The following is a 19,881-nucleotide window of genomic DNA, read 5'->3' on the forward strand; positions in this document are numbered from 1 at the left end:
TTAGAGAGAAGAGAGCGTCGGTACTTGATCGAGAGAGAGCACCGGTATTGGATCTAAGAGAGAGATAGCGCGAGCGAACACTTTAACTTTTCCTCTTCGTTTCCCTTGCTGTAAATTTTGCACTTGGTTTTTTTGTTTCCTGTGAACTGATTGTGTGGTTGGTGGGTTAACCTAAAATTCAAAACGAAATGATGGAACTACCCTTACTAATTTGATGAATTACGAAAAAATACTAGTATATTTATACGGTGTAGTGTAACTTAGGGTGTCAACATATCATTTCTGATAACTTTCTCTTCCTCCCGCTCAAAGATGTTGTCAGCATCTCTACCTTTCGTTTCAAGATCCTCCTTAACATGTTGATTTTAGTTATTGAAATATTATTCTCTATCGATAATCAACAACCATGTTAAATTTGTGATAAAGATGATCTATTGAAATCCACCTATCCCGTTGGAGTTAACACACAAAATCCATTAATGCATAAGAAGATTTGAAGAAGATGAAGACGAAAAAATATATAGAGAGAAAAGAGAGAAAATGTAACAGAATTTCTAACTAACTTTTCAATCTCAAATATGAAAGTTGCATTAAAACAAACTAAACAAGTTTCAATTTATATACTCCAACTCTAATTCATAATGCAAACAAAATGAAGGTTACATGCAAATGAAAGCTAAATGCAAATGCTGAATATGAATTACATCTAACATCATCCTTTAATTCATATTCAACCAATTAAAATCAACAACACTAATTCTATCCCTCAAATTGATGAAGTATTCAGTCTTGATTTCCTTGGTCAGCACATTCGCAAGTTGCTTCTGAGTGCTATAATGAACAACTTCAAGCACTTCATTCTGAACTTGGTTTTACAGAAAATAATACTTAGTATCTATATGCTTGCTTCTCCCATGCAGCACTGAGTTCTTGGCAAGGTTTATTGCTGACTTGTTGTTAATCATTAGCTTGATTGGTCTGTTCATCTTTAACTTTAGTTCATGTAGCAAATTCATCATCCAAATAGCATGACGTGCAGACAATGCTCCAGCAGTGTATTCAACTTCACAAGTTGATAATGCAACCACTGGTTGCTTCATGGAAGCACCTAGATACATAAACATGCCACCTATAGTGCTTCTTCTGTCTATTCTATTTCTACACTGGTCAGAGTCTGAATAGAAAATCAGCTCAGTAGCATCTGATACTCTAGATGGAAACAAAATTCTATGCTTTAGAGTTCCCTTTGCATACCAGAGTATCCTGACTACAACTTGGTAATGTGACCACTTTGGTTTACTCATAAACCTACTCACCATTCCAACTACATAACATATTTCAGGCCTAGTATTGCACAAATATTCCAAAGATCCAACCAATTGTTGGAAGTTTGTAGCATCTACTTCATTTCCATATGGATCAGAGTCCAGTTTATAGTTTGTTTTTGTAGGAATGACCGTAGACTTACAATCCATCAGATAGAATCTCTTTAGCAACTCAAGTTCATACTTCAAGTGATGAACAATTATTCCCTTTTTAGAGCGTATAATATCCATCTCTAGAAAATATACCATGTTTCCAAGGTCAGTCATATCAAACGCGTTCATCAGCACCTTCTTGAACTTCTTTATCTCAACACTACAATTTCTTGTTAGCATTATGTCATCTACATAAAGACACACCAGAATCACATTGCCATCAAAAATATGCTAAACATACAAACCATACTCCATTTCACATTTTCATAATCCATAATGCTTGTAAAATGAATCAATTTCCATATTCCAGGCCCTAGGGGCTTGTTTTAGTGCATACAAAGCTTTATGCAACTTGTTCACCATCTTTTCTTTGTTCTCAATCACAAATCCAAGAGGTTGTAATAAATAAACTTTTTCCTGAAATGGACCATTCACAAAAACAGATTTTACATCAAAATGTAGCAGAGGGAAATTTCTATTGGCAACTATAACAATCACCAGTCTGATTATTTCATATCTAGCTACAAGTGCAAACACTTCAAAGTAGTCTAAAATATATTTATGTAGAAATAATCTAGCAACTAACCTTACTTAATGCTTGGCAATTGACCCATCTGGCTTCATGTTAGGTGTCAAATATGTGTATATTTCCATATCAAAAGTTGACATTCTCAAGCCCTGTTCATTGCATTCCATGATTAAAGTTTCCAAGTTTGCTTGATAATAGTGCTTATGTACATAATTGTGGTATTTGTAATATGTTTGTTATTTTTGAAGTAAAAGCTAGCATAAGCAAAGTGTTAATAGCATGTCTAAGGGAAGAAGAATAGAAGCCAAGCAAAGGGGTGTTGTTTCCACACATTCGCCAAGCGAGTAGGTGGCGTGCAAGAGGCGAGTCGCCAGATAGGCAGGGGCTAGCGAGGAGCGAGTGGAAAAAAAGTTCCAGTAGCTACTGATTTGGGATGATTTGAGCTCACAATGAGATTCGCCAGGCGAGTTTTTTAGCTGCCGGGCGAACAAAGATATTTTAGGCCAGCATGGGTGAGTCTGAGCAGTTGTCATGTGGGTTTAAAAAGCACATTCGCCAGGTGTAACACCCCATTTTCCCCATTTCTTTATTTATAAAAATATTTATAGACACGATAAATAAAATAGTAAAGCAGGATGACACATTCCATAAACTCACAATAAAACTATAATTCAATTCAGGAATAATCTCTTTACAAGTATTACAACGGAAAACTTATTTAAAACTAGTTCATGGCACTAAGTCCCCAACATGAACGAACTCCACTTCACTGTTGTCCGATATCAAATTCAAACATGATACATAACAAAAAATGTAATCTAACACGAAATATAATCGTTTCCCCGTCTTCCCGTCTTACGTATCAGAGCGACTCATAGGACTCGATCAATAGCAATACAAGCATCCAAGCAAATACTCAGGTACCTGATCTTTTGTACTCCCCAAGGAGTACAAACACAACAATAAAAAGGGGTGAGAATTACATTCAAATAATTAGACGGTGTATATTACATGCTAAGGAGTAGTATTCACAAATAGCTACAACAAATTCCACATGCACAACAATCATAATAACACTTCACACCTTCCCTATACACAATCTACATTTTAATTATGTATGGAATGTGACTCTACTATCACAACTCTATGCATGCGGTACCGACACGACAAAATACAGTTCATTCATACGAACCCGGATAAGCCATATGCGTTCCCCCGAACTGCGACTTATCTCAACTCGACTCCCACTAGGAGCCCGAACAATGCTAGGCACCCATCATGTATTCCCACCTAGACTCGTATCCACATAACAAGACATGATGATGCATGACATACAAATGTGCATAATTCAACAATACATTATGAATAACACGATCCTTAATGATCACACATGAGTCATATACTCACCGTAAATCTCCCTTAGAATTACCTCTTCCATACAAGATTATTTACATAATTTAAGATACCACAATATCAACACACAGGTTATACGTTTCTAAAACTCACACATTTTATTCCCATTTCAACTACACTAATTTACCCTCTAATTATCTAAGTTATTCTTCTACCCTCCGGAATCACTAGAAAACCAAAATGCGTGTAAAATTGGGTCAGAAATTGCAACAGTAGAAAAATATAACACAGTAGGCTCATACGCGTATGGCACTTCCCCATACGTGTATGGCCCTTCCCACACGCCCACCACTACGCGTATCATACGCGTAAGACGTCTTACCTGCCACCCTCATACATGTATCTTCCCCCATACGCGTATCATCAATGAACTGTTTGAACTAGGACCTCTCATCACTTGCCCATACGCGTACCACCATAGGTCATACGCGTATGGCCAGGCCAATTAACCAGACCCTGGGGACAGGGCACATATGCTACTCATACAGCCCCTAGGATGCCCCTTCATACGCGTATGGCCTTCTCTCATACGCGTATGGGCAGTCTGTGACAACAAAACCCATATTTCACAACAGTGTGAATTTTCCCCATTGGAGCACTTCTAAGCTCCTAAAATCGATCTAAATAGTCTCCAATACAGTTTTTATAAACCTATAGTTCTACATCATCTATCTGTTGACAAACATCCATTTTCACACCAATTAACATGCCCATAATCTCTAATTTGATCACTAATGCATTGTTCTTCAAGAATTCATCAAAATCAGAATTTTCTACAACAACAATTCATGGTTTATCCTCACTGCAATCATACACACAACATGAATACAAGTCCACACACTAATTCATGCATATAACACAACCAATTGCAAAGAAAACATGAAAATATCAATACACCATAAGAGGGAAAGGAACCCTCCTTATCCTCTCATGTTCAACATTATTAGATGATCCCATTCTCCCCTATTACCTCAATTCCAGGCTTGATTCCCCCGCTAATGGTAAGATTGCTTATTTTCCCTAGCTTCCTTCTTTCTCTTTTTCACGTAAAGTGATTTCTAATTCTCTATTATCCCCCTATATTCCTTAATCCCTCATTATTATAATTATTAAATTATTTACCATTATAATAATACTAATGTTAATAATAATTATACTAATACTAATAATAATAATCATAATAACTTATATTGTTTGTTACTAAAATCCCATTATTATTATATAATATCATGGGATGTGTTGATGTGCATAAGGTATATCCTTATGCACGGTGCATGAATACTCAAATATTGTTTATATTACTCAAAGGATTATATTTATTACTCAAAATAATATACAGATTACTCAAATTGTATAAATATTACTCAGAACAATGAATATATTACTCAAAATAGTTAAAATTCGATATTACTCAGAATGGTGTAAATATTACTCAAAATAGTGTACTCATTACTCACAATTAATAATTACTAATAATTAATATATGTGTACAAATAATGCATATATTATTCATAGATTATGATATTATTACTCGTTTCTAACTAAAATGTTACTCAGAACAATTTAAACATTACTCGTACGAGACTTATGCACCGTGCATAAGGATATACCTTATGCACATCAACCTGACCCTAATATCATCTCTAATCTCAATAATTCACCAATTATTAAACTCTCATTCTACCCTTGAACTACTCCCCTTAACCCAAACGAAGTCAATCTCAAATACATAAAGAATAATAATATTGACTAAATATTTAAATGGGGTGTTACAACAGGCGACTCACCAGGAGCGCCATACGATTTTGTCTGGACAGGTCTTTTTTATTTAGGGTCTTTATTAGATATTTTGGGTCCATTCCATCTTTACATATTTTGTTACCTAGAAAACTCTTGGAGAGAAGAACAAAGCAGAAAACTAATTTAATCGGTTAATCGGACTCAGATTCACATTCTCGATTATGCAAACCTCTTGGATGCTCATCCATCTCTCTTTCATTACTTGTTGAGAAAGCTACCATGGTAATGGGTAGCTAAATCTATTTTGTGTCTAAATTAGAGGTAGTTAACTTAGCTATTATGTATTTCTTTTGATCTTTTGTTTACGAACTTTGTTGATGATCAATAAATGATAAATATCTTTGTTGTTAGTGTTATATGTTTGATTTGAATCACTATTGAAAGGTATTTTTCGAAACATGACCTAAGATATTCATCTATCAATGAACAAACTCTAGATATAGATTTGTTAGTTGATATTCACTTGTATCAAGCTCTAAATATTATTGTGTTGATCGTTTGCATGAGACATCATGTAGTAGTTAATATGATAATACTCATAATGTCGCTTTAGACATAAGCAGTATTAAAAGGATATGTGATTATAATGATCATGAATAAGTTCATATGATTGATTAATCAAATATATATGAAATAGGTTAACAAAATATAATCTTGACATGATTTTTAATCCGTAAAATTTCAACTTTTTACCGTTACTAACTAAGTTTCACGCAATCGTTACTTTTCGATACCAAAACATTTTTAAAACCTTTCTCAAAACATTATTGATTGAGGAACGGAGGTAATATCGCATCAATCCACGTGGAAACAATAAAGCAAATACCTATCCTAATAAAAGTGTTTCAACAAAATGGCGTCGTTGGCGGGGATTGGCGTATAAGATATTACAAATATTGCAATAGTTAATTGTTTTGAGAGTTACTTGTATTATTACATTGATATACTATTCCTAGTCTTTGTTCACTTGTTTGGTTAGTGTTTAAGATTTATGTTTATGCAAGGAAGTGTATCTGAAGATCAACTCCTTTTTGATCCTGAGATTGAAAGGATTGTTCGTAGACTTAATAGCAAAACCAGAAGGAGAAGAAACCTATCCAAGGATAAGAAACAAAGAGAAGAAAATTCTACTTTTTCAACACCTCGTAGGCCTGAAGAAGTTATGGAGGATCCACTACCACCTCCAATTAGAGGTCTATGTACTAATAGTCTGAGGAGAAATGCTCAGTTTGCTCGAAATGCTAACAATGCAAGGCATTTTGAGATGAAGACTGACATACTTCAAATTATGTATGCAAATCCTTTCACGGGTCTTGATCATGAAGACCCATACACTCATCTCAAAAAGTTCTATGGGATTGCTGGCATAATTGGAGCTCTCGAAGCAGAGGAAAAGCAAGTGTTCAAGAGATTATTCCTGCATTCTTTGATTGGGAAGGCTAAGGATTTGTACCTTGATCAACCCACTTAAAAAATGACAGAGTGGAATATTCTAGAGGAGAAATTTATTGAGAGATTTTTTCCACAATCCAGGTTCATGGAAGCTATAACTACAATTTCAGTATTTTTACAAGGTGGAAATGAGTCTCTTAATAAAGCCTGTGAGAGGTATAAATCAATGCTTAGGAAGTGCCCAAGTCACGGTTTTGATGATATCGCTCAAATACACATCTTTTACAATGGTCTTTTACCTCAACCAAACTTTTGTTAGATGCGACCGCATGTGGTTCTTTGATGGGAAAAACTACGGAAGAAGCAATTGAAATTATTAAGAAGATGGCATGGAACAACATAGATTCGTATGGAAAATATATGGTACCAATCAAATCACAAAGAAGATATTATTCCTTCATTTTCCTACATAGATTTGAATACAGTTGCCCAATAAATAGGAAAAGGATAGCCATCTTAGCTAGAAATATATACTTAATACAGTTGCCCAATATATAATCTTTTGTCACATGCCTCCTCCTCACACTGGTTTTGAGTTGTGTAAAAGAATATATGAGTTTTTAACTGATTGGGGAATAGAGAAGAAGGTTTTTACCATTACTTTGGATAATGCTTCTGCAAATGATGTCCTGCAACAAACTTTGAAGAGTCAACTAGCCTTGCAAAATTGGTTGTTATGTAAAGGGGAGTTCTTTCATGTTCGTTGTTCTGCGCATATCTTGAATCTAATTGTGCAAGAGGGTATTATAGTAGCTTCTAGTGCTTTGTAAAATATTAGGGAAAGCATCAAACATGTGAAGGGTTAAGAGAGTAGGATGGAAAAATTTAAGCAATGCATTGATATGGTTGGCAACATTGATGTATCAAGTGGATTGGTTATAGATGTGCCTACAAGATGGAATTCAACATATTTGATGCTTAAAAGTGCTCTTAAATATCAAAGTGCATTTGAAAACCTTCATTGTTATGATGCAAATTATACAAGTAATCCTTCAAAAGAAGAATGGGTGAGACTTGAAAAAATGAGTAGGTTCTTGTTGCCATTTTATGAAATTACCACTTTGATGTCCGGAACAAGCTATCCCACTTCCAATTTGTACTTCTTGCAAATTTGGAAAATTCAACGTCTTTTGATAGACAACCAAAAAGATGTAGATGAAGTTATAAAAAAAAAGGCCGAAAGCATGGTTGTGAAGTTTGATAAGTATTGGGATGAATATAGTGTTGTTCTTGCATTTGGTGCGGTCTTAGATCCAAGAAAAAAGTTGGACTCATTGGGATATTGTTATAAAGTGATTGATCCACTAAATTGTCAATTGAAGTTGGAAAACATAAAGCTTAAATTGTACAAGTTATTTGCAGAATATTCTATTTTTTCTTCCAATTCTTCAAGTACTCCTCCTACTACCTCTTCAACTATGTCAACTGAGCCAAGCCTATTTGATGTAAGTTTTTCGTTCATGAATTACAAATTGGTTTCTTCCAAATAATATGAAATCATTATTTAATAATTGGTTTCATTTAACTTTATGTTATTATTCAATTGTCATAATTTTAGGAAATTAGATTGGGTAGACAACAATCTAGTTCGGCTAGAAGAAATGGTCAAAGTCAGCTTGACATGTATTTGGAAGAGCTGGCTTTAGATCTTGATTACACAGAACATTTGGATGTACTACAATGGTGGAAGAACACTAGACAAAAATTTCCCGAACTTTCAATAATGGCTCGAGACTTGTTAAGCATTCTTATTACTACTGTTGCATCAGAATCTTCCTTTAGTATTGGTTCTAGAGTGCTTAACAAGTATAGAAATCGTCTATTGTCTGAAAATGTTGAAGCATTACTTTGTTCTCGTAATTGGTTGTATGCCTTTGACGATGGTAATTATTTTTAGTATGATTACAGTTATCTACAATTTTTTTGATATTACTTTACTAACCATTGAATTTATTTCATTGTTTTTGTAATGTAGATGGAAATGATGATGACAATGAAGATGAAAAAGAGGGTCCAACTTGTTCTAAGAGTGCATATAATATTCTTGACCTTGGTGATTAGAATTTAGATTTAAAATGCTTCACTCTTGTTTTGTAATACAATGTTATTATGGTTTTGGTTGGTTGAACTTAAAATTTGATGTCGTAGTTAAAACATATTATCGTTTTGGTTGGTTGAACTTAAACTTTGGTTGATTGATGGTTGAACTTAAACTTTGGTTGATTGATGGTTGAACTTAAACTTTGGTTGATTGATGGTTGAACTTAATATTTATTTTGGTTTGTTGAAAGTTAATACTTGTTGATGGTTCTACTTCTATTTTAGGTGAATACTTGTTAACGGTTCTATTTTTTGGTTGAAGTTTATTACATGATGTACCAAATATCCATGATGTGGTTTTTTGAAGTTTATATTATACTAGTGAGTGGTTTGTTGAATATTATTAGTTATTGATCTGTATTTTATGTATATTTTTTTTTAAGATTAATAATATTCTGAATATCCATGATGTACCAAATATTTGGCACATTCCCCTGTTACTTAGGTTCTATTTTTTTAATTATTGGTTTGATGCTTTCTTATTGAAATGCAAAAAAAAGCCTTTTAATTTCTAAAAACAATAGAATAAAAAGGAAAAAAATGGAGGGCAAACCCGCCGCCAGCCAACCCGCTACCATGGCGGGGCGAGCTAGAGGTTCACGCCCATTTCAACTTGGCGGGCATGTCCGCCCTGCTTTATTTTTAGGGGGATTAGGCGGGGTGGGGCGGGCCGCCCGCTTTGTCACCCCTAAGTAAAACCAAAGAAAAATAAGGGAGTATTAGTTGAAAATGAGAGAATTTAAAAAGAGAAGATAGAGAAAAAAAAAGAATGAGGAAAAGAAGGAGAAGATACAAGAGGGGAAGAAGAAAGTGAAAAGTCTGCCGGTTCAAAACTTACCTTATCCTCATGCTCCCACAAGGAAAGATAATGCAAGGGATTATGCTAGGTTTTTGGATATTTTTATCCGTTTGCAAATCAATATTCCATTTTCTGAAGCTTTAGAGAAAATGTGTACTTATGAAAAATTCATGAAGGATATTCTTTTGAAGAAGAAGAGATATACGGATCAAGAGATTATCAACCTTGATGCTAGTTGTAGCTCCATCATTGAAAGGACAATTCCAAAAAAGGAGAATGATCCCTGAAGAGTAACATTACCGGTCACAATTGGTAATGTGGATATTGGCAAAGCATTAGTGGATTAAGGTTCTAGCATTAATTTGATTATGTTATCTATTGTGCGAAGGTTTGGAAACATTGAAATTATAGAGACAAAGATGATACATCAACTAGTTGACAAATCCACTACCCGTCCTTACGAGGTAGCTCAAGACGTGTTAGTAAAGGTGAATAAATTTTTCTTTCCCATTGATTTTGTGGTAATAGATATGGAGAAAGATGACGATGCCCCCCCCCCCCCCCCCCCCCCCCCCTTTTATTGTTGGCCGGTCATTCTTGAAGACCGCGAGAATGATGATTAACATTGATGATGGTTTGATGAAGGTTCACGTGCAAGATGAGGAAGTGTGTTTTAATCTCTTTGAAGCAATGAAACATTCAAATGATAAAGGAACCAGCTTTAGAATGGATGCTACCGAGAAGGCTATCATGGATGTGGAAAGGAAAGTTCACTTGTTCAATCCTCTTGAAAAGACTTTTACCAATGCTCTTGAAATTCTCAATGACGATGAAGAGAAAGAAATCGAAGAGTGTTTAAGTGAACTCAAGGCATTGGAAGAAATTAATCCTTTTGATGTTCAAATTGAAGAGTTGAAGAATGAGCCAAAAATTGATAATTCTAAGATTGAGTTGAAAATACTATCCTCTCATTTGAAATATGTGTTCTTGATGAGGGTGGTAACAAATCGATTATCATTAGTGGTTCATTGTCTAGAAAATAAGAATAGAAATTGATCCATGTGTTGAAAGAAACAAGGAAGCGATAGGAGGATGAGAAAAGAACTTTCACTTGTCCGTTTGGGATTTTTGAGTATAGGAGGATGCCATTTGGTTTGTGCAATGCACCTGCCACTTTTAAAAAGTGTATGCAAGCCATATTTTTCAATCTCATTGAGAAGTCTATGGAAGTCTTCATGAATGACTTCTCCATTTTCGGAGCTTCTTTTGATTTGTCTTGAAAAACTTGGATACTATTTTGAAGAGATGTGTGGAAACCATCTTAGTTCTTAATTGGGAGAAATGTACTTTCATGGCTACCAAGGGAAATGTCCTTGGTCACAAAGTTTCATCCAAAGGACTTGAACTTGACAAAGCCAAAGTGGAAGTTATTGAGAATTTGCCACCACCATTGAACGTCAAGGGAATTCGAAGTTTTTTCGATCATGCGAGCTTTTATCGAATATTTATCAAAGACTTTTCAAAGCTTGCAAAGCCATTGAGCAACTTGCTCAATAAAGATAAGTCTTTTATTTTTGACGATGCTTGTTTGATATCTTTTAATGATTTGAAACAAAAACTGATAACTGCACCAGTAATCATAGCACTCGATTGGAAAATTGAATTTGAAATAATGTGTGATGCTAGCGATTATTGTTGGTGCAATTCTTGGTCAAAGAAAAGGAAAAAAAATTCATGTGATACATTATGCTAGCAAGGTTCTTAATGAGGCACAAATTAATTATGCCATCACTGAAAAATAATTGCTAGTTATAGTGTATGTTTTAGAAAAAATTAGGTCCTATCTAATTGGTTCGAAAGTTGTTGTTTACACTGACTATGCAGCTCTAAAGTACCTGCTCACCAAGCCGGACTCCAAACAAAGGCTCATGAGGTGGATCTTGTTGTTGCAAGAGTTTGACTTAGAGATTCGAAGAAAATAGGGGACGGAGAATTTGGTGGCAGATCACTTGTCAAGGTTGGTGAACAATGAAATAACAAGAAAAAAAGTGAAATTGCGAAGTCTTTTCAGGATGAGAAACTACTCATGATTCAAGAAAGGCGGTGGTTTTCCGATTTAGCCAATCACAAAGCTACCGAATGGATACCCGAAGATTTAGGTTGGAATGAAAGAAAAAAGTTCCTCTATGATGCCATTTTCTATGTGTGGGATCAACCATACTTGTTTAAAATTGGTGTGGACAATTTATCGAGAAGGTGTTTTACAAAGAAGGAAGCAAGAAGTATTCTACGGAATTTTCATAATTCACCTTATGGTGGACACTATAATGGGCAAAGGACGGCGACAAAATTTCTTCAATCGGGTTTCTTTTGGCCTTCCTTGTTTAAAGATGCACATGTGTATGCTTAGAGTTATGATAATTGCCAAAGGAGTGGTTGAATAAGCAAAAGAAACAAGATGGCTTTGCAAAATATGTTAGAGGTTGAAGTGTTTGATTGTCGGGGTATTGATTTTGTAGGCCCATTTCCACCATCATTTTCTTGTGAATACATCTTGATTATTGTGGACTATGTGTCCAAATGGGTGGAAGCGATTGCATGTGCAAAAGATGACGGTAAAATCGTGATCAAATTTCTGAAGAAAAATAGTTTTTCGCATTATGGTACTCCAAGGGTGTCGATAAGTAATGGAGGATCTCACTTTTGCAACTCTCAGTTAGAAAAATCTTTGGAGCATTATGGTGTGAAAAAAAAAGTTACAACACCATACCATCCACAAGATAATGGTCAAGTGGAGGTATCAAATCGTGAGATTAAGAGGATTCTTGAAAAAAAACTGTTTCTTCTTCAAGAAAGAATTGGTCACACAAACTTGATAAAGCGTAACGGGCCTATCCGACCGCATTCAAAGCTTTGATTGTTCTCACACCCTTTCAAATGATCTATGGGAAGACTTGTCATTTATTAATAGAGTTGGAACATATAGATTTTTGGGCTACTATTGTATCCACACATTGATGGATATAGAACAATGCCTTCTGATCCTTCTTCCTTAGTTCTCTTTGTGTGTTTCTTTGCGCTTCTGTTGCATCTGCTGCAATCGGCACGTAGCCGTCATTGACGAGATCAAGAACATCTTGAGCTCCAAATAACACACGCAACTGAATCATCCAACGATTCCAGTTCTTTCTATCAAATACTGGAAGCTTTGTGTTCAAGATACCGTTTCCACCCTTCATCTTCGATCTTGTGCAAATCACTCAATTCTTACAAATACTCGTGTTTCCCAATCCCGTAGAATCAAGAAATTTGATTTTGTTCGATTTCGATCGTAAATTCGACATAAATTCAAGAAACAAAATTAATCACTCATCTCACGTACACTCGTGTTTCCCTTTCATGAATCTGAACCGAAACTCTAGATACCAATTGTTGGAGTTAAGCCTCCATTAATGCACAAGAATTGAGAAGACGAAGATGAAGATGAGAAAGAATTGCAAAGAGAGAAAAAGAGAGTAACAACCTTATAACTAACTTTCTCTCAATTAAAAAGTGGTAGTTTCAGTATTTTTATACAACTAAACTTAAAATACAACTAGAACGCAAACGAAATTCAAATACACATACAAACTAAAATAAACCAGAGTTTTAAAACCCGGACCGGACCAGCCGGTCGAACCGGAAATCGGTGACATGAGCGGTCTGATCAAAGCATAAGACCGGACCTGCAAAGAAACCGGTGTAAATCGGAATAACCGGCCGGTATTTATCAAACCAGTAAACCGGTCAGTAACCATGAATCACACCATTAGCTTGCTACTACTTCAATATTTAATTAAAAAATTTGAAGGCCCAACAGAGAATCAAACACACAACCTGCCTTTCATATGTCAAGGTTTCAACCGTTTGGTCATTAATATTTCTTTGTTAAGAATAAGATAATTTATATATATATATATATATATATATATATATATATATATATATATATATATATATATATATATATATATATATATATATATATATATATATATATATATATATATATATATATATTTCATATCCGAAAATATATACTTTAATAAGGAATAAAATCATATATAATACTGTATAAATAAATAATAGTATACTATTTTATTTTTTATTTTTATATATATAGATATATAAAATAATATTTTAGTTAAATCTAATATATTAAAATATAATATTAATTTTAAATAAATTATAATATAGTATACATGTATATTTATAAATATAATTATTAATTTTAAATATATTAAGATACTATATAGATCAATTATATTTTGGATTAGTTATTATTAAGTTTAATATATTTAAATTGTATATGCACATGTTTTATTATGTTTTATTTAATAAACTGAATCTTAATTACTTCTAACAAATCCTATAAATATATTAATAACAAATTTAATAATAATAGACTACAATACTATTTTAATGAAATATTGACATGATGAACCCCATACCAACAACCTCTTAATCAATCCTATAAGTATAGAAAAATACTACAGTAAGTTGTATCTTTAACTCAAATATAAACTTAATATATTTCAAAAAAGAAAGAGATTTAGTATAAAAATATTTGTCTTAACATTTGTGCACTTACTTTTAGAAATCAAAATATTGTGTTTTCTAATGAATTGTTTTTTTAAATTCGTAGTTAAAAGAATACCTCTAGTTGCATGCACTAGTGGTGAATTAAAAATCGTATTGCTAGTTTTAAGAGTCAAATCAGTCGACTGTACTAGTGTGCCATATATTTTCAACCTACGAGATGTGGTTAGTCAACAAAATTAATATAAATAATTTAACATTTTCTGAATATTAGCTTGGTCTGTATTAATTAATTATAATTGTTGGGAGAGGAGTACCATAATAAAAGTTTGAATTCCTGTCACTCCATAAGATATTCTCTCAACTAAACTATTAGACTGTAATATTAAAGACATATATATTATTCACTTCATTGAATCAAAATTCTTTTTTCTACTTAATTGACTGCTTGATATATTTTTTTAAAAGATATAGTCTTCTGCCGTATTAAAACACTTAACTTTGTATTCAAACTTTGCATTAAACTTATACTATCTTTTGAGAAAGTCTAACTGCACATTTGGAATTTTATATACAATAACATTTTAAAAAGAGAATGTTTATATATATGTTTATATATATATATATATATATATATATATATATATATATATATATATATATATATATATATATATATATATATATATATATATATATATATATATATATATATATATATATATATATATATATATATATATATATATATATATATATATATATATATATATATATATATATATATATATATATATATATAAAAACTAAGGATTCTCCAGTCTATTTATACTGAGACAAGGCAAAAGCACGATAAAAGAAATTACTGACCAATTATAATTACGACAAATAAAGCAAAGGCTTTTTGCTAAAATCGTAAAAGGAATAATTGGGATGAATAATGTCTCCACAAAAAGATCACCTCCACACCAAAATTTTGATATTCTAAAGCAAATCATCAAACTTTCACTCTTCCTTCCTAAAACAAATTTCATTCCTAACCAACCAAATGGATCACGTCGTAGCTAGCCAAATCACATCTAACTTCTTCACATCCACCTTTTTAAATTTACAAAACGAATGTCAATCCATTAAACTCGACAAACACTCTTCCTCCTCTAACCCCAATTTACCTATCCAAAACGCCATCTCCCTCAAAATATCCTTTACCAAAGAACAAGCAAAAAAGAAATGATCCCGATTTTCCAAATCAATTCCATAAAAAGAACACTTTAAATGATCAAAAGGAATAGAAATACCTCTATACACCAAAAGATCTCTAGTTAGAAGCATATTAGCAATGAGCCTCCACCCAAAAGCCTTAATCTTGAACGGCACCTCCGATTTCCAAACTATCCCCTTCGCCTTATCAAATCTACAAGGAGGACCAAAAGAGGTTCGCATGCAAGCATACGCTTCATAACAAGAAGCAACTGAAAACCCTTCTTCCCTGTTTAAATCCCGCTCCACCACATCTTTACCTTCTCCCAATCCCCCAAAAGATTCACACAATGCACCCAATTCGGCCATTAAATCCGAATTGTCCATAATCGACTCCAATACGCCTAAGTCCCCCCATCTCCACTCTCCTTCCATCCAACCACCCATAACCGCCACCAATACCCCCTTCAAACTCGACGCCTCAAATAAACCCGGGAACTCTTCCTTCAATAATTTACCATCCAACCACTTCACTTCCCAAAAATGAGTGTTAAAGCCATTATGCAGGGAAAATCTACAAGAAGAAACAAAAGGATCATTATAAGGTATACTCCCTATTTTCAAAATGCCCTGCCACCACAAGGAACCCCGCATTGCACCTTTGTTAGAAACCACCCCCAAAACTTGGACTGATAAATCACCATATCGAGACTCTAAGATATTGTATCAAAGAGAATCTCCTCCTTGAAGAATTTTCCACCGCCATTTACTCAAAAGGGCTAAATTGAAATCCAAATTTTTTTGACACCTAACCCCCATTCTCAAAAGGTTGGTTTACATCCTTCCAACTCACCCAATTAATAATCCTCTTCTCCTCCACACCTCCCCAAAGAAAATTACTTTGAATTCTCGTAAACTCACTCGCCACCTTCACCGACATCTTGAGAAAAAAATAGTGAATATGGTTAAGGAACTCAAAATAGACTTCAATAAAGTAATTATTCCTCCCAAGTTGAGAAACCTATTTTTCCACCCCGCCAACCAGTTTTTCATCTCTAGAACAAGCGGAATCCACGTCTCTTCTTTCCTTGGATTAAATCCTACCGGAATCCCAAGAAAGTGAAACTTGCTATCCTCCACCTTACACGAAAGCACACTAGAAGCTGCCTCCAAAAAACATTGTTAACATTTATATCAATCAACTTACTTTTATGATAATTAATACCCAATCCCGAAACTAATTCAAAAGCCCTTAGCACCGCTTTAATCGCCCAAACGTGTTTCCAAGTTCCTTTCGCAACCAACAAAGTGTCATTCACAAATTGAAGAATGTCCACTTTACAACTTCCTTGAATACAAAAGCTTTCGAATTCTCCAACCGCAATAGATTGTCTCACCAACCCCGTGAGCCCTTCCGCCACCGACACAAAAAGAAAAGGCGAAAGAGGATCATCTTGTATCAACCCTTTTCCCACATCAAAATTCTTAGTAGGACTCCGATATGATTTATTCTCCTTTCTTTCATTACCTTGTGAAAAAACCATTGTTTGAATCTCCCTCCTTCATCCATATTAACCTAGCTTTTGTAGAAGCATATTCTCTTTGATCATCAAATTCCTCCAAAATCTACTAGTCGCTTCCCTTCTATCACCAACCATATCCTTAAGCAAATTCTCGTCCACTACCTCCACCCTCTTATCGTCCAAATTAATATCTCTCACTCCCTCCTTCACCTCCAAATCATACCTCCCAAAAATATATTTATTCTACCAAGGTAGAATTTCTAGAATTCATGTTCTTGAAAGAGATTTCGACTCTATCCACCAAAGAGCTTTTATGAAGGAACTCCACAAAAAGAGATTTTGTGGGATATGACATAAAATTCCCACAAATTTACAAGATCAAACCTTGTTTGATCCAAAACCAAACCACAAAGCAATTGCATTTGAAATTCATTCCATCTCCAACGTCATAGCGGAACAAATTGTAGCGGGGAAATTCTGAGAACAAATCCATTATTTGACCCGACTCAATATTTCAGTGAAAGTCGCCACCGCACTTTATTGTTTCCAAAGGAAAAGGGAAAATAACAAAGAAATCCCAAATTTTAAAACAAGAAATAGATCTTAGGTACGGGTGTTGATTATACAAGGGGAAGGTTTTAAGCACCCCTCATATATGTGGTACTCCACAGGAACCTTTTTGAAAAATTGTGTCGTGTGTGCTAAAAAAGGAGGTTTGTTTTAAAACAAGCTCGGCAAGACATTAAACCTTGTGTCTACATACCTCCTCCGTGCAATGGAGAAGTCAGAGCTAATGTAGTTCCACTAAAAAGGGAAAACAGTTTTTAAAAAAAAGGAATAAGCACTTTATTATCGTCAGAGAGAAATACTCAGCCATTAATCTAGAGCATGAGAACAAACAGACTCTTTGCATCACAAATGAAAGAAGGGCTCTAACTCGGATAAAAATCAACGAGTATGCCACTAGCTCTCTCACATGGAAAAGATTCCATTATATTAATCAATTTCAAAATCGTGGGGTATCGCAACTCACTACAACAATTAATCGTGTCTAAACTTTGAAAGAAGAAAGTCACTCAGGGCAAAAGGTATTTTTAAAGAAAAGGTTTTAAAAAGGTTGCAAACATAAGAAGATTTTGAAAAAGGGAGAAGATTTTGAAAATCTAAGAAGGGGAGGAGGTGAAGAGGCTATCCTAGTGCATAAAATAAAAGCTAAGGGAAGAACGATCTAACCAAAAAGAAGCCAACACTTGACATTAAGAGTCAATGTAGATTTCCCATCCTTTGGACTATCAACACTAAACACACGCATTACCACTTGGGGATCCAGAGGAACTTATTATCTTAGCACCAGTTTGCATTAAGCACATTAAAATTTTGACAAAAATCGGGCAGAGTAACGGCTATTTTCGGGTAAAATACTTATCACGATGCCTTGGAATTAACCATCAAGGACTATTGAGGAAATATCTGCGCATACAAACAAACAACAAACCAATGCCAGACAGAACAACAGACAAAATAACAACAGCATAACAGGGTCCAGTGGTACTAAGTCCAACAAGTCCAAATCTCCAAAATGCTCGGGATAGTAACCAATAGTCCATAGAGAGCCTTAGGTGTTTTTTATTATTTGAGTTGTTTTTTAATGTTTTAGCACAAAAATAGAGTATGGTCCAAGTGGACAAAAAGAAAATAGCGAAAACATAAACAAAGCGTCCAAATGGACAAATAGAAAATAGCGGAATATAAACGCCCAAATGGACAAAGAGAAAATGGCGGAAACATAAACATGATGAAATGATAAAATAAAAGTCTACGTAGTGCCTACGTACCTTCTTATGGAGGATCAGAGTCTACGTAGTTCGGGGCAGGGTTGTACGCCTTAGAATTTAGTATGAGTGTGTTTTGAATTATCGTACGCAGTTTGGTAATCGCCGCAATTTTGAAATTCGCAGTTTGTGAAAAAGAAGTATTTTGACGTGGCGTACAACCCTGATTAATATTTTAAACCTTAGTATCGTTAATCGCGTTGATCAATAGTTTTGATCAACATAAATAACAAATTCAAATAAGGTTAATTTTATTGCTAATTATTATAACCAGTTGATTTGGCTAAAACAAACAGCAAATTGAATTTTGATTTGTATGAATTATTGAAGTTTAAATAAAATAATTTCTATTATTAACCATCACAATCGATTAATTCGATTAAAACGGTTAACAAATGGACCCTTAATTTGCTTGACAAAAAATAACTTTTTTGTCGCTAATCATCGGAATCGATTGATTCGATTAAAACGATTAGCGAGTAAACCCTTGAAATAATTAATTAAAATAGAGCATTTTATTATATTATTTTATTATTATTATTTTGATAAAATATGATTTTTCCACCAACTCGATTATTAAGTATAATCGAATCGAAGAAAAATTGTATAAAAACCAATTAAACAAAACTAATTAAGATTAACAAATAAATTAATTTTTATTTTTATTTTCGCAGGGGGTATATTTTTCTAGTTAATGAGTAATTCAGGGGGGTGCTAAAAGCATTGGGCTAGGCCCAGTTAGGTTTTGGGTCCGTTGTGATTCAGTGTGGTGCAGGTGTTTGGCCTTGGGTGTGCGTTCAAGGCTTTTGTCTGTTTGATCCGGATCTGATAGCTTCAGATCAAGATTAAAGGGATCTAATAGTTTGCATGTTGAGTGGTATGAGGGTGTACAGGAGAGGACACGCACTGAATCATGTCCAGATACGCAAACAAGTGGCCATGGGAGGGCCACATGTTGTTCATCCAGCGGGACAAGGAGAGGATTACCTCTCGTCTCTCAATTTCCCCTTTTCATTTTCCCTTTTTTTCTCTCTACCTCACATACTTCTCTCTTCGCTCTCACCCCTCTCTTCTTCACCTTCAAACGAAAACCCAGGACCCCACCCTTCTCTGCCGCTAACCACCTCAAGCCACCGTCCCAACCCAGATTCCGGTTGAATTTAAACCGTGAATCTTC

General features: G+C 34.3%; 1 protein-coding gene across 1 annotated transcript; it reads right to left on the reverse strand.

Annotated features, from left to right (window-relative positions):
* Window positions 1-15,271: 15,271 nt before the first annotated feature.
* Window positions 15,272-16,893, reverse strand: LOC131631972 (uncharacterized). Its single transcript, XM_058902736.1, has 3 exons — window positions 16,557-16,893; window positions 16,371-16,512; window positions 15,272-15,923 (listed from the first exon to the last, which is right to left on the reverse strand). Exons 1-3 carry the CDS (start codon window positions 16,891-16,893, stop codon window positions 15,272-15,274), a joined length of 1,131 nt encoding a protein of 376 aa, XP_058758719.1.
* Between the last annotated feature and the right edge of the window lie 2,988 nt (window positions 16,894-19,881).

Source organism: Vicia villosa, unplaced genomic scaffold (assembly GCF_029867415.1).
Source record: "Vicia villosa cultivar HV-30 ecotype Madison, WI unplaced genomic scaffold, Vvil1.0 ctg.000892F_1_1, whole genome shotgun sequence".
In the NCBI taxonomy this organism is placed as follows: Eukaryota; Viridiplantae; Streptophyta; class Magnoliopsida; order Fabales; family Fabaceae; genus Vicia; species Vicia villosa.

Bases quoted from the DNA above. Each gene is read 5' to 3' on its own strand.
- LOC131631972 (XM_058902736.1), bottom strand. From the start codon at position 16,893: ATGGTTTTTTCACAAGGTAATGAAAGAAAGGAGAATAAATCATATCGG. The intron at 16,513-16,556 runs GTAAGTTGATTG...TTTTGGAGGCAG, and splicing joins GGGTATTAATTATCATAAAA to CTTCTAGTGTGCTTTCGTGT. The intron at 15,924-16,370 runs GTTTCTCAACTT...TTCTTCTTGTAG, and splicing joins TTGGCGGGGTGGAAAAATAG to ATTTTCCCTGCATAATGGCT.